At 35.3% G+C, this 14,334-nt stretch overlaps 1 protein-coding gene across 3 annotated transcripts in view; it reads left to right on the top strand.

The window, feature by feature from the left end:
- CCHa2 (neuropeptide CCHamide-2) overlaps positions 1–13,855 on the top strand; it is a 53,834-nt gene extending 39,979 nt beyond the window's left edge. The window contains exons 1-5 of one of the 3 annotated variants that reach the window (XM_073073251.1): positions 323–553; positions 9,938–10,011; positions 12,648–12,744; positions 13,089–13,165; positions 13,416–13,855. In XM_073073251.1, coding sequence (XP_072929352.1) covers positions 388–553; positions 9,938–10,011; positions 12,648–12,744; positions 13,089–13,165; positions 13,416–13,478 — 477 coding nt within the window. In that variant the 5' untranslated portion in view covers positions 323–387 and the 3' untranslated portion in view covers positions 13,479–13,855. Of the gene's footprint in view, positions 1–322; positions 554–9,937; positions 10,012–12,617; positions 12,745–13,088; positions 13,166–13,415 lie in introns of those variants that run through there. The other 2 variants (XM_073073250.1, XM_073073253.1) reach the window with 2 other exon arrangements.
- The last annotated feature ends 479 nt before the right edge of the window (positions 13,856–14,334 follow it).

Below are 14,334 nucleotides of genomic sequence, written 5' to 3'. Positions count from 1 at the left end.
TGCGGCCAGAAGCCGGCCGCATACATTCGTTTTCCTTGTTTGGTTTCCGTATTCGAGAATCTGAATGCTATTTTTTCGTATAAAATGTTCTAACTGCCGGTGGATACAATCCGCTAGGGGCGCTGATTGAAAATTTTATGGGCAAATACGTAAACAAATACCAAAACAGTCATATTTGTCAAAACGTAAAAACTCATGGTAAGGGTACTGAACGGAAAAAACCAGACGTTCGGGGTGTAAATATATCGTGCGTTCGGTGAGTCGGAATAGAAAGAAAGAATGACGTCATTCCGAACGGAAATTCTATTCAGTACCGCGCCTGCGCTGCGCTGAGTGGACGTGCGTTTATTTGTCTGGGACGGAGTTCTTCTTACGAGTAACAACAAAATGTGTGAGGCCCAAGACATAATAATGGCTGTAAAAAAACATCCATGCCTATGGGATATTAAAAACAATGACTATCACAACAGAGATATGAAGGAATGGGCGTGGCACCAGGTGTGCAAAGAGGTTGTCAATGATTATGAAACATTCACAGATAAAACGAATACGTGTAAGTAATATTGTATTCCTTTTATTTTGACTTTTCAATCTGTTTTAATAATTATTTTTATATTGATATGTCAGCCGGCATCATCGTATTCAAGAAAATTGTCTCTTATAGTTCTGCTTCGATTTGTAGATTGTTGTGGAGTCCTGTACCCTTAGTAAGAGTTTTTATGTTTTGGCACGGGAGCGTTGTATAAGCGAATTCGTAAAAGTTAAACGTTTTCGAGTAAACGTAAAAACTCATACTTAGGCCGTTTGTCCACCGCCAGCGTCACTGAACCGATACCGAGAATGAAATGACGGCGCTAAAGTAGCGGTACATACATTTACAATAGCCGCGTGTCCACCGCACGTCCGTCACGCGAGCACCGTCATCCTTGCTGCCGAATTTCGAGATTTTGACGGGCCGATGTGCCGGCAATATATAACACGTTTGAACTTGTCCATACAATCCCATCACACGCGTGATAGCTGGAATAAACTAAACCGGTGACATTGGTCGCGGTGAACAAATTATCGCCGTCACGTCATATTAAAATCGGCCCGAAATAATCTCGTTCTCGGTATCGGTTCGGTGATGGTGGCGGTGGACGAACGGCCTAAGGGTACTGAATGATAAATCTTCAAAATAATACGTCAACATATCTTTAAAATTATAACCATCTCGGTGGTGTACAAAATTATGCAATTCGCAGCATGCTTCGCAACTAAAACGGCAAAATCTGGTGGGATGGTCATACAAGTAATAATCGAAGTGTAATTCTTCAAAATTACTTCCAGTTGCTAGGAATCTGAAATACAAACGTTTAATTATTAATATTTTTCAGGTACCCATTTGAAGAAGAAATGGACAAACATTAGGGATTACTACAGAAAAGAACTCCAAAAAAATAATAAGGCTTCCAGTGGCAGGGCAGCTAAAAATAAGAAAAAATATGTCTACGGTGAAATGCTTTCTTTTCTTACGCCAATATATGCTAAAAGAAAATCTGAAGGAAAGTATGAAGATGAAAATTCAGAAAGTAGTGAATCTCAATTACAGTCACAAAGTGACGAAGAAACTATAGAACAGGATGATATAAAAAAATACGTGTGGCACTCGGAGACTGCCGCGGTAAAGCTATTGCATAGCATTTTTTATGCTATGAAAACGCTCAGAAGGAATTCCAGAAATACAATATATTCTTCCATAATCATCAACATTTACATTAATACATCTTTATCCACTATTTTATCATATCTCCATTGAAGACATTGCAAATATCAGCTGACATTTCATAACTCCAAGCAAGACTGAACATTCTAAAATATAAAATAGAAAAGTATTTAATAAGTGACGTAAAGTATTAACAACCAGCAATATAAATGGATCAATGCGATGTGCCTGTGGCATTTGGCCGAATGTTACACATCGCATTTTTCATTAATAAATGCACTTTGTTTATTCATATATAAAACACTTTGTACACAAATTATTTATACCATAAATCATAATGGCGTTTTGATTTTGTGCTGTCAAGTCTGTCAGTTGTAATTGGCTACTTGACACTTTTTGGGAAACTGTTTTAATGAATTCATATACGTATTATATATGCCTTTCATTGATCATTTTTTCGAAAAAGGGCTATTTATTAATAAAAAACATATTTTTATTACGGTAAACGGAACGTTACGCCAAAACAGGCGGTCAAGTGTCATTTCGTAGCGTGACGTCAACACATTGAAAATATAGAAATAAACTTCGACGTTACACATACTTCAGGTTTCGATGTGATCGACAGGTTTCGATGTAGTGACGTCACATGACATTTGAGGCAGCACTGTCGCCGTTTTGGGATTTAAAATCCACAGATAAAAAATCGAAAATTTCTTTTTAAAAATTAAAATACTTAGAACATATTAAAAAATAAACGAAATACTGCATAATTTATGTTTACTTATAAGCTATCATATCCAACATATTTCATATTTTATTGTTATAACTGTCAAGTACCCAATTGTACGTTTAAAAATAACAAACACTCTTTTACGTTATTTTATCAATCCAGAATTCAACATAGCTTATGTTGATAAAACATATTATTTTGATAATATGGTAATATAATTTTGAATTTTATAATGGGAATATAAAATATACTTCACGCAATTTTAAGATTTCTGCACGGATTATAAAAAAATGTGTATTACTGCCATCTGTGTTCAAGTTGACGAATTAAGGTTATCAAATAAAATAATAAGGAATGTAAAATAATACTTTATTCAATTATATCCATATTTTTCTATTGACAGTCAACAACTCGGTTGCCTGGAGACTTGATATCCAACAGTCCTCCACCGCTATTTTCACTTACACCACCAGGGGCGCCGGCAGCATTTGGTCAAGGTGACGGCGCACCAGTATGCCATTTTCAGTTCTGACTTCATAATGGAGTCTACCTAATCTTCGGATGACGACTCCGAACTCCCATTTAACTCTTGGGTTGGTGTAACTGCGGACATGTACCTTATCACCTTGTCCGAACTCCTGCGTTGGCGGTGCATTGTAATGTAATCTGGATAGTGGGGCGGATTTCTTAAATAAGGCATGCATATAGGTTCTTACCTCTCTGCCGGACATTAACTGATAAGGTGATACTCTTTTGTATTAGGTGTACGTCTCAAGCGTGCCTTGACACTTAACAGTTTATCAAATAAACTTCCGCTCTTGCTGATATAAAAGAACATTCAGGTATTAGCCGATTATTTTCTTTTTGTACATTCAAAAATTTAAATTTTAGCTTTGTATATATTTCTTCAAATTCGTACCTGTATTTTATTTCCTCTTCTAAATTTTCTTCTTCTGTAAGCCATTCAATTTTTTCTTGAATCGCGTAGAATTTGTTCAAATTTTCTTGTAAAGAATTCAGTCGTATATTTATTTCTTCAATGTCAATTTTTTCTATTCCCGAAATGTAATTTTCGGTTCGTTTCATTAACCCACGTAATTGGCTCGTATTTCCTTATTGTTTTTTAGTTCATTCGACATCTCGTCGCCAATATCAAATAAAATAATAAGGAATGTAAAATAATACTTTATTCAATTATATCCATATTTTTCTATTGACAGTCAACAACTCGGTTGCCTGGAGACTTGATAGTTGGATATCAAGTCTCCAGGCAACCGTGTTGTTGAAAGGTGTTACTTATTTTCGTTACGGAATTTCTCGATTCGGTCGCCGCGCTCAAAGCCCGCGATAAAAGCTATGCAATAGCTTAAAAATGTAGAGCAAACAACACCATCTGTGAATAAGAAATTTAAGAAAGACGCCTCAACACAGATATTAAATATATTACAACATAAACAGGAAACAGAGACCATGTCACCCAATGTGACTGAAGATGATGACACTAAATTTCTACTAAGTTTCAGAAGTTACATGAAGAAAATGACTACTGATCAAAAAATCGAATTCCAATTGGGTATGCTTCAATTGGTCAAAAAAATTATTACGGGAAGCTGTCCATCATCTTCATCATCTCGTAAATAGACTAGTGATAGTAATCCTAGCTATAGCCTGTGCAGCAAAGCTCGCCTATATATTATAATGTTTCATCTCCACCATCAACATTAATTCCATCTTTGAAAAAACATAAATACATATGTATCAAAAAGTTCACCTGTAAATTTGAATAGTCCATCTACATCTTTTCATACGTCCTATCCATATGACTATGAGTATCCTTAAAATAAAGTCGTACTTAAATGTTTTTGTCAGTTTTTCTTCCGTAGCCAAACATCATCTCATATGTGTATTTTAGGGTTCCGTACCCAAAGGGTAAAAACGGAACCCTATTACTAAGACTTCGCTGCCTGTCCGTCGGTCACAGGGCTCTATCTCTGGAACCGTAATAGATAGAGACTTGGATTTACAGAGGATACATAACGGTGTCCGCTATAACAACAAATACTAAAAATAAAACAAAGCTGAATATTAAAGGGGGTCTCCATACAACAAACCAGTATTTTTCGGCATTTTTTGATCTAACTGTTCAATCGTACTAGGAAGACAGTTGAAATTTATACAGATAATGTATATTAAAATATATAAAAGAAATAATGACGGAACAGAATTTCATGGTACGGAACTCTCCATATGCTTGCTCCATGTGTTCGACTCGTACTTGGCGAATTATTTTATCTCTCGTATGTTATTATGAAGCTCAATAAATGATTTCACCTACATCCTGTAATTTTGAAAATGCGTCTGGATCTGCTCCTAATTTTGCTCTTTTGAGATAAAACTGACTTTCATTCATCCTGCACGTATTTAATGGGTGTACCCAATAACGACATTTCTTTTTTTGCTAAGGTAATTACAATGAATTCCTCGTCGTCCACATTGACGTGCTTTCACGAAAGCGTCACTCAGAGTAATGGTGGTGTAAAACTCCTGATACAAAAAACCGTATGTCTGCGAAAGGCTCTAAAAAATTCGAATCTGAAATTCTGATCAGGAAACCTAACAAGGAAAACGAATGTATGCGGTGGCTTAATTATGCCATATCATCCAAATTAAAAGTTGAAATGCTAAAATTTTTAGTAATTTGGTCGAAGGTTCTTTCTTATTCACCGACTTTGTCTTTTTAGTTCGGTTGGTTTCATGTGAGGCCTGTGTAAGCAAGGATTTGTCTGCGTTCCATTTGGTGATGGCGATGGCCGTGGTATAACCGCGTTCCACTTGACGATGGCAACGACCATGATGATAAATTTAAATTTGGAAATATAAACCGTTTATTTTTCGACGATCATTATTATAATATATTAAAAATATGCTTTTAGTAACGTTTTGTTTTCGTATTTTCCCTGTTAAACCTTTCATGTGATATCCATAACATGGGGGTGCTTAATAAAAAAACTAATTGACCCGCCGATTTGGGACGTTCGCCATATTGGATTAAGAATGACGTCACTGAAGTAATCATGCATTGTCATATAAACTACACATGTATTTACAATTTCAGGTCACTTATTTGGGGTTATTTGGTTTGAAATTCCTGAATAAAGAATTTTCTTCCTTTCTTTCTTTCCTAAAAAATCAGTTTCAGGAATTGACCCTCATTTACATAGGAATTAACAAAACAAGTTAAATAAAAGCTTGTAAAATGTATCTCTAGTTTTGACATATGTCTTCGGATAACCTAAGATCATAGATTAGTAAAGATTACTCACTCCTAACAAGAAAATGTACCCAGTTTTGAGAATTGAAACAGCTGCGTAAAAAAATTTTGCCACGTCTCCGTGCTAAAATGTCCCTAAAATATTTGAAATTATTTAATTATCATGAAAATTACGCAGTATTAGTTATTTATTCGTAAATTTTCTCTAAAAATGTTTTTATTTGTCAACAATTCAAAAAAAGAACTTACTATAATAAGCCATTTGCGGCTTCATTCAATTTCAAGGCGGCGAAGTATATTTACTAATCTATGCCTAAGATATAATTAACATCCTATGTAAATTTGGAACTGCAGAGTAGTTACAAAGTCATACCATTGCTATCGTTGCAAATAGGAAGGAAATAATAATATCAACTGTTGACGATAGTACTTCAGAACTTTGTCTATCAAAATATTGATTCAATAGTTACCAAAGAGAAGTAATGAACGCCCGTTAATAATATTCAATCTATCCATATTTAACCTAGAGATCGAAATTTGGCTATTACTATTAGCGCCAAGTATTAATACTCAATCTATCTATTTTTTATCTAGTCAAATGTCGATCTTTGGTAGGCAAAACATTGGGTAGATTGAATATTAATAACGGGCATATGGAGTCATTATCCAATGGCGATCTTTGAAATAGTAACCGATTATATATTTATAAGATATTTTTGGCTTCCAAAAGTCTAACGGCTTAAAGCAAGAGAAGGCCTTTCAGCGTACTTACATCGTCAGCCCATTACTGTCCTACAGCTGGACACAGATCTATCAGATTGAAAAGGATTATTATTATCATTTTTTATAATATAGGAGTAGCAGACGAGCATGCAGTCCACCTGATGATAAGTGGTTACTGCCGCCCATGGACATCTGTAATCAACCCCAGATAGGATTAGATATTCCTGAGGTCAGCCACAGATGCGCCGCTACTCTTGAGAATTAGTCCGACTTAGGCCGGAACGCCTCGGAAAAGTCTGTCTCCCTTACCACACCCTTCAAAACGGGACACAGCAGCGCCTAACACTGCTGTTATTAGGCAGAAATAGGTGTGGCGGTGGTGCCGCCGGAGTCGAACCACAAAGGGTTCTACCACCTTCTAGGGCAGAGTGCACCGCGCTGGCCACGTGCGTATTGGTAGACTTCACCTACCTTACCTCACGACGTTTTCCTTCACCGTTAAAGCAATTAATGTTTAATGCGCACAACTTTGAAAAATCAGAGGTGCTTGCCTGGTACATAGATTAGTAAAGATTACTCACTCCTAATAAGAAAATGTACCTAGTTTTGAGAATTGAAATAGTTGCGTAAAAAAGTTTTGCCACGTCTCCGTGCTAAAATTTCTCTGAAATATTTGAAATAATTATTCATTTATTATGTAAATTACGCAGTATTAGTTATTTATTCGTAAATTTTCTCTAAAAATGTTTCTATTTGTTAAGAATTCAAAAAAAGAACTTACTAATAAGCCGTTTGTGGCTTCATTCAATTTCAAGGAGGCGAAGTATCTTTACTAATCTATGGCCTGGTATTTGAACCTTGGACTTCTCGTTTGAGGGGCAGAGTTTTAACCACTAGGCTATCACTGCATTTTAAGCTTTTAAAGGCCTCAGCTTAAGGGCATTAAACCTGAGTATTAATGACTAATGACGTCACAATACATGAAGTGTTCCGGCTGGTAATCTAGTTAATGGCGTCGTGGCGGTGTATCGTGATGTGGGTTCGAGGCCGTAAACTTTATCACTAATAATTTGCCCATTAAGGAGGGTATAAATTTGATTACACACAAATTCAGGTTCGAATCTAAATGACATTTTTGGAAGTTTTTTTTTAAAACAATTACTTGTTGTTGGAGAAGGAAAATCATCGTGAAAAAAGGACTTTTCCAGTTATGTGTTAATCTACCAATAAACTGATCCAATGACTATCTATATCTGATCTAACGTATAAATTGATGAATGAAATATATGTACTCGTACGTACATGTCTTATAATACGTTTTAAAATAAAACTTTATTGGTTTAAAGTTAAAGCTTATTTTCCAAATTACTGATTTTAGAGCCAATAATTAAATTATCACACTCAACCCGTAATACTGCCTTAAATATATGTAGCTACTTACATACTTTTAATTAATTATCAATTATTTATTTAATCAAACTTACATCTAACATTACAAGCTAACCTAATAACGTTAGTGTAGTGAAACAAAATTAGTAATATAACATTGCTAATAAAATTGAATATGAATTGGTAATAAATTAAAATTACATAAAAAAATCAAATTTGGCAAAAAATCATTAAAGACCTTGAAAGATAAGACCTTGTATCGAAATAAAAGTAGTCGTGCCTACCGAAATTTTATTATAATGAAACCTAACATGATTTTCAGGAACTTTTCAGCTTATCATCGACAATTTTAATAACTAACATTACATGACTTGCTATGTCTAGGCGATTCACAACTTTTACTGAATGAAAAGGAAGTGGGTCACGGGCGCCATTTTGTAGTTTTACACAATGACACTTTGTTTTCTTTTCGACGAAATGACGTGTGGGATTATAAAATTGATGTTTGATTCTTGGTAGCGTGAGTATGAGAATGGGTTAATAATTAGATATTTTGCTACCCAAAAATAAGTTTTCGTTGGAGTTAATGCTCTTAGGTAGCGTTTGTTACTTAGTTATTTATATGGTATTAAATAAATCTTGTAAAATGAACGTCTTATCTTTCAAATTGGAAATAAAGTTAACCAATTAAATATTTCATACATTTTATAATTGATTAAATTGATTCACATTTCTTGAAAGCATTTAAAAAAAAAACTAGCATTGAAACTTGAAAGCATTTAAAAAAAAAACTTTCAAGAAAATTTAGCATTTAAATATGTAAAAGTGAAAAATGTGAAGAACAATTTTCTATCTTTTCTTTTCTCCGGTGCTGATTTCTGAAGCTCCTTGACGAATTATCGTACAGGTGCGAATCAGCCCGCACCGATGCACCGAAGAGTATCGGCAGTGGTAGCACGGAAGAATCCGTTGCAAAGACCTCTTGTTTGGAATAACAAAATGGCTTCTAATGTCAAAAGTAATGGTAGAACCCTCTGTGGTTCGACTCCAGCGGCACCACCACCACACCTATTTCTGCCTAATAACAGCAGTGTTAGGCGCTGCTGTGTTCCGTTTTGAAGGGTGTGGTAAGGGAAACATACTTGTACGAGGCATTCCAGCTAAGTCCTCAGGGGTAACGGCGCATCTATGGCCGGCCTCAGGTAGGAATATCTAATCCTATCTGGGGTTGATTACAGATGTCCATGGGCGGCAGTAGCCACGTACCATCAGGTGGACTGCTGCTACTCCTATATTATAAAAAAAGCTGTCCGTGCATAAATCCGTAGATAACGGACCATAGAAGCCGTCATAAACATTACATTATTTTTGAATAAAGCGTTCAAAATACCCTTTTCAATAGTACCAATAACATTAATTGACGTTTACAATAAGAATATAAAAATAAATAAATAAATCCTTCACAAGCTTCCATTTGCAAATAATTACAAGAAACGTGAAACAAATGAGTCGTTTCAATTAAATTACAAAATGATTATCGTTTTTACGAACTCATATGAATTTATTAATATTTATGCGTGAGCGTGAGTAATCCTCGCTTCTCTCTGTATTTTATCCAAATTACCATAAACAAATTTTTGTACCTGTTTCAAATATTCTGGGATGAAACGAATGCATTTAAAAAGTACTTTTTATGTTAAAAGCTGGGAGAATTATTTGGCGTTCGTCTGTAGTACCACCATAGGTTTAATTTATTTTGTCCCTGTAGTCTCGGGACTAGAATAGGGCTACGGTATCCCCTGCCTGTCGTATGAGGCGACTAAAAGGGGGCTTCTGGGGTTGCGGGCGGCAAGAGTGGGTGCTCGAACTGTCCAGCAAGTAACCCCGGGAAGGACGACGGTATGTGTGGCCGCATACCGTTGTAAACAATAGGTGTGTGGGAGGACATGGGATTCTATTTCAAATGGATGTAGATTTTAAACATTTGTTATTTGTTCTATTCTGTGCGGTCCTCTCAGTGATCTGTGACCATTTGAGGAAATCTTCATAAGTGTTCAATGTTAATACTTAGACGATAGTCTGGTTATTTCTGGTTATTTAATTTTATGATTTGTTGCAGGTGGATGCTCTGCGTTTGGTCATTCGTGCTACGGCGGCCATGGGAAGAGATCTGGCGACGCACCTGTAGAGGAAGTAAGAGAATATATCTAAGACTAACAGTTCACTTGACCGTCGACGACTACCGCGAACGGTCATCTATTGTCTAGCTACCTTCAGCGATTACCACCAAGTGTCACCACTTGTTGCCAGCTACCTGTGATAGCTCATGGTTGACTACAGCACGCGTCAATCGGTGAAAGTCGGTGGTGACAGTCGTTGGTGAACACCGGTGGCCGTCGGCGTGGGTTATCTGTCTCTCATCGCTACCTCTTTTTATATGTACTATGTGTGTCATGTGAATAGTTTCAATCGTTCTATGAATATCCTTAAAGACCGTTAGATTAAGCTGTGTTTGATGACTTTAGTAATTTTAAGAGTATCTACGTACACTTGTTGCTAGTTTGTTTTTAATATTTAGTTTTATGTTAAAGTTGTTGCAAGTTCATCTTTTCAAGTCTTCACTCATATTCTCATTTAGGATGAACCGTATGTTGTACACTAGGTATATCCCATGGCTTTACGTTGCGTGGAGGCGAGTAACTAACTACATAATAATATCTTAGTTCTAGACAATAAAGCTGCGTAATAGTAAAATTATTAGTAAAGTCGTTTAAGTTTCAAAGTTTAAGTTTCAAACAAATCTTTGTTATTCATGATATTCAAACAAATACTTAAGTTTATCATTTGGATATTTGTAAAGCTGGGTTCGAACCTGGAACTGGAAGCTGATAATCATATGTTGGAGATTGTTGTCTTGATTGTTAAATTTGAATTTGAATTCGCTACTACGTTTTAAACTGAAGGTGCACTTTCATTCAAAAAACATCTTGAAGTAGGAAGCGCCTCGGCGATTGTTTTTTCGAGACTTTTGTTTTCCTTTCTTGCCCGTAAGGCTTAGCGTACACTATAAATAGTTTTTAAAACATTTAACATTTATTTAGATATTTTGACAAATATTGTTTTAAGTGCCTAAATATTTTAGTTAATATATCATAATCGTATTAACGAGATTATTTGTTAGATTGATCTTTTTTTCTTTCGAATATGAAAACTGTTTTTTATATAAGTTATTTTGAAATGTACCTTTTATAATGGGTCATTGTGGACTTCATTTTGTTTGGCGAAGTGCAATGAACGTTGGTCAATCTTCAAAAATTTAATCCATAAAAAGACAAACAAGAGGCACGAGTATTTCAAAATAAATTTGGAAAATTATTTAACTCTACCGCGTAATCATTCATTAATTTTAAGGCTGACTTTTATTCCAAGTCGGATTCAATTTATTATCATAGACAGTAGGAATTATATACGTCATTTGGTCTGCTGTTCGTAAAAATAATTCCCGTTATGTGCGTTGATCCTTATGGTATATTTACTATGCCCATAGGGTGTCAAGTCTCAAAGAATTTTTCAGTTGAAACTCAGAAGAACTCCATCTATTGTATTTGATAACCTGACCTTTTGGCTTAAGAAATATTTCAAAAGTGATGCTTTCTATTGTGCGTGGTATTTTAGTTTTTGAATTTACCTATGTAGGTCAAATCTTACTTTGATTTTGTAATTATTTAATATGAATACTATTCGGAGGGATTCGCGGGTTGGAGCGGTCTGAAGCGCAAATTGGTTCCGGTTCAACCAGACAGACATAATAATGAATTATTGATTAACATTGCATTGACAATCAAATATAGTTTCATATTTTATATCTTTGAGTTCGAGGTTAAATCAAGTAAGAAATTGCAATTAACCAATTCTGATAAAATTATTATTATTATTAAGATAAAATTCTGTACTAATTATACACAAAAGTATTAAAAACGACGTTATAAATGCAAAACACCTAATCACTTACGAAACGTCAGATGTATTGATTTTGCGTAAATTCCCTAAAAAACGAGCACATCTAAACTTCCACCATCAATATTTATGTTCAAAATGGACCTCACCTCATTTCGCCCGGGGCTCATACTTGTTCTTGTAAACATGAGCTTAAGAAACAACGGAACTTGAGTTCGTGTATCGATAAATTGGATAACTAAGCACGAGTTTATAACAAACCCGTGCGAAATTTGTTGACTTTTAGGTAACGTGCGCGACCTACACACATTTTGAAAATTTAATAAGAGTCTTGACTTACTAACTAGGTTTGGTTATTTAAAATTTGAATTAAATGAGAATTTTCAATTACTTGTCTGATAACACATATGTAAGTATGTACTTATGTAGGGATACGTGCGGTACGAGTAGAAGCCGTAAACTTTAAAGTTCTTCTTTATACTTTGTAGATTTTTTTTCAAAAACGCATTTTTACATTTAATTTCTTTTTTCGTTTTATTGACCGCAATTGACCGCGTTTTATTATTCTTTTTAATATTGTACTTTATCTTTATTCTAAATTTATGAATTAAAAGGCAGAAGTAAAACATCTGATGGTAAGTGGCCACTGTCTCCCATGGACGTTTGTAATCAACCCCAGATAGGATATCCTCCTACATGAAATCATTTTCCTTTACCACACTCTTCAAACCAGAACTCAGAAATCTAATTGAATACCTAATAAGGCAGAAATCGGTGTGGAAATGGCTCCAGGGTTAATCAACATTGACTAGATCCTAAAATTAAGTAACAAACATTTTTAGCCCTCTAATTCGGATCTGATCGAACGCCAGCTCGGCCAGGAGGAGACGCCGCCTCACCCCGTCTACCCGCACTCCAGCTACAGGATCCTGGCCTCCGGAGACGACATCATTCCCATCAGGGATGGAGGTAACCAATTTATGGTATTTTTTTGGATAAATCTAAAGTTGTTTATTTATAAACAGTTACTTTCAAAAAGTAAATCAAAGTATCAATAAAGATAATCGTCATAAATATCAATCTTATTATTGTTTACGTTATGGGAATGCTCCTGAATATGTTAAGGAACTTCAGTTAAAAATAACTTCTTCGAGAGTTCTGTTATAGGTCTATTCTGGTACTTTTTTCAGATTTTAACGATATAGCGCTAAATTGTTGTTACGGCAGATATATTTAACTTACAACCACTATACCACCTGCTTTTCGCAAAAATGCTACTTAATTTATAAAATTGTACTGTCTGTTTTGTCCAGGTGTCTTCGAGCGCGAGGACAACCCTGGCCCCAGGGATGTGGTGAAGATGAAGCTTCGGAACATAGTGAAACATTGGGTAAGGACCTGGACCATTTTCCTTGCATGGTTTCAATTTTGAGGAAGCTAGATAGATTCCTAACAGCCCAAAAATAATTTCTATACTATTACGAATTTATTTTGAACAGACAAATATTTACTAATCTACCGAAATGCAATCTGCCTTACGCTAGAAAGAGCTTTTGTGGTGATACCTCTTCAATCGAAAAGTACTGGTACCTTTCATTGATCATGACTGAGTTTTTAATATTGTTTTGTATTTATTACAGATGGAAAACTACAGGCGATCACAGCAAAACAACGACGACGGCTACTTTATCGAGACCCTGTAAATTATACACCATTCGACACACTACATGTATATTTCCAAACCGGTGACTGGATAGCCTTCAGCGACACTCAGATTGGATAACAATGTTATAGGTATTTAAGTTAGTCTTTATGAAGTAAGGTACGGGGTTTTCTCCAACTTGCATAAGGAAGCTGACTTCAGTGGGTTCTTTCTTGTTGACTTCAGAAAGTATGATATAAAAGATATTGATAAATTTGTGATTGACTTCAAGTAGGAATTTAATTAGTTCACACATGTGAATGGAAGTGAGTACTTAACGTCAAACGGATATAATATTCAAATGTAACAAAAAATAATAATTATAGGACTCACTTCAGTATTGTGACTTTATGAAGTCAATAAAATTACAAACCGTTATTATATAAACGATCGATATTACCCACAGTTTATTTATTATTCGTATTAAACATACTAATAGAAGATATTCTACAGTTATTATGAAATATACTTAAACTAAATTTAAAACAAATAGAAATAAAAATATTTACAGTAATCAAAAAAAAATAACTAAAACTATAATAAATAAAATAAATGAGCCAGATCGCTGCCCCGCGGTAGTGTACCCAAGATACTAGCAGCATTACCTCGTTGTATTGCCAAACTTATTTGTTGACCGAGGTAAGCTCCAGCTCTTGGGTCACCAGAGGTCTCAATCAAGCGCGAAGACAATTCTTTATAAAATTGCTTCGCTTCTGGTCCCCACGGTCCCATCGTCTCAACTGCGAAGGGCACAAATATATAATTCTGTGAAATAGCAGCATATTTGCGCCGCTTCACAGCCTCCGCAGATTCGGCCGCCGCACCAGCACGCATCGAGGTCGCCCGAATATGAGACG

This window comes from Epargyreus clarus, unplaced genomic scaffold (genome assembly GCF_041222505.1).
Source record: "Epargyreus clarus isolate Ecla_fem2 unplaced genomic scaffold, WU_Ecla_fem_2.2 ptg000005l, whole genome shotgun sequence".
Classification (NCBI taxonomy): domain Eukaryota; kingdom Metazoa; phylum Arthropoda; class Insecta; order Lepidoptera; family Hesperiidae; genus Epargyreus; species Epargyreus clarus.
This window is presented reverse-complemented; position numbering and strand designations above follow the sequence as displayed.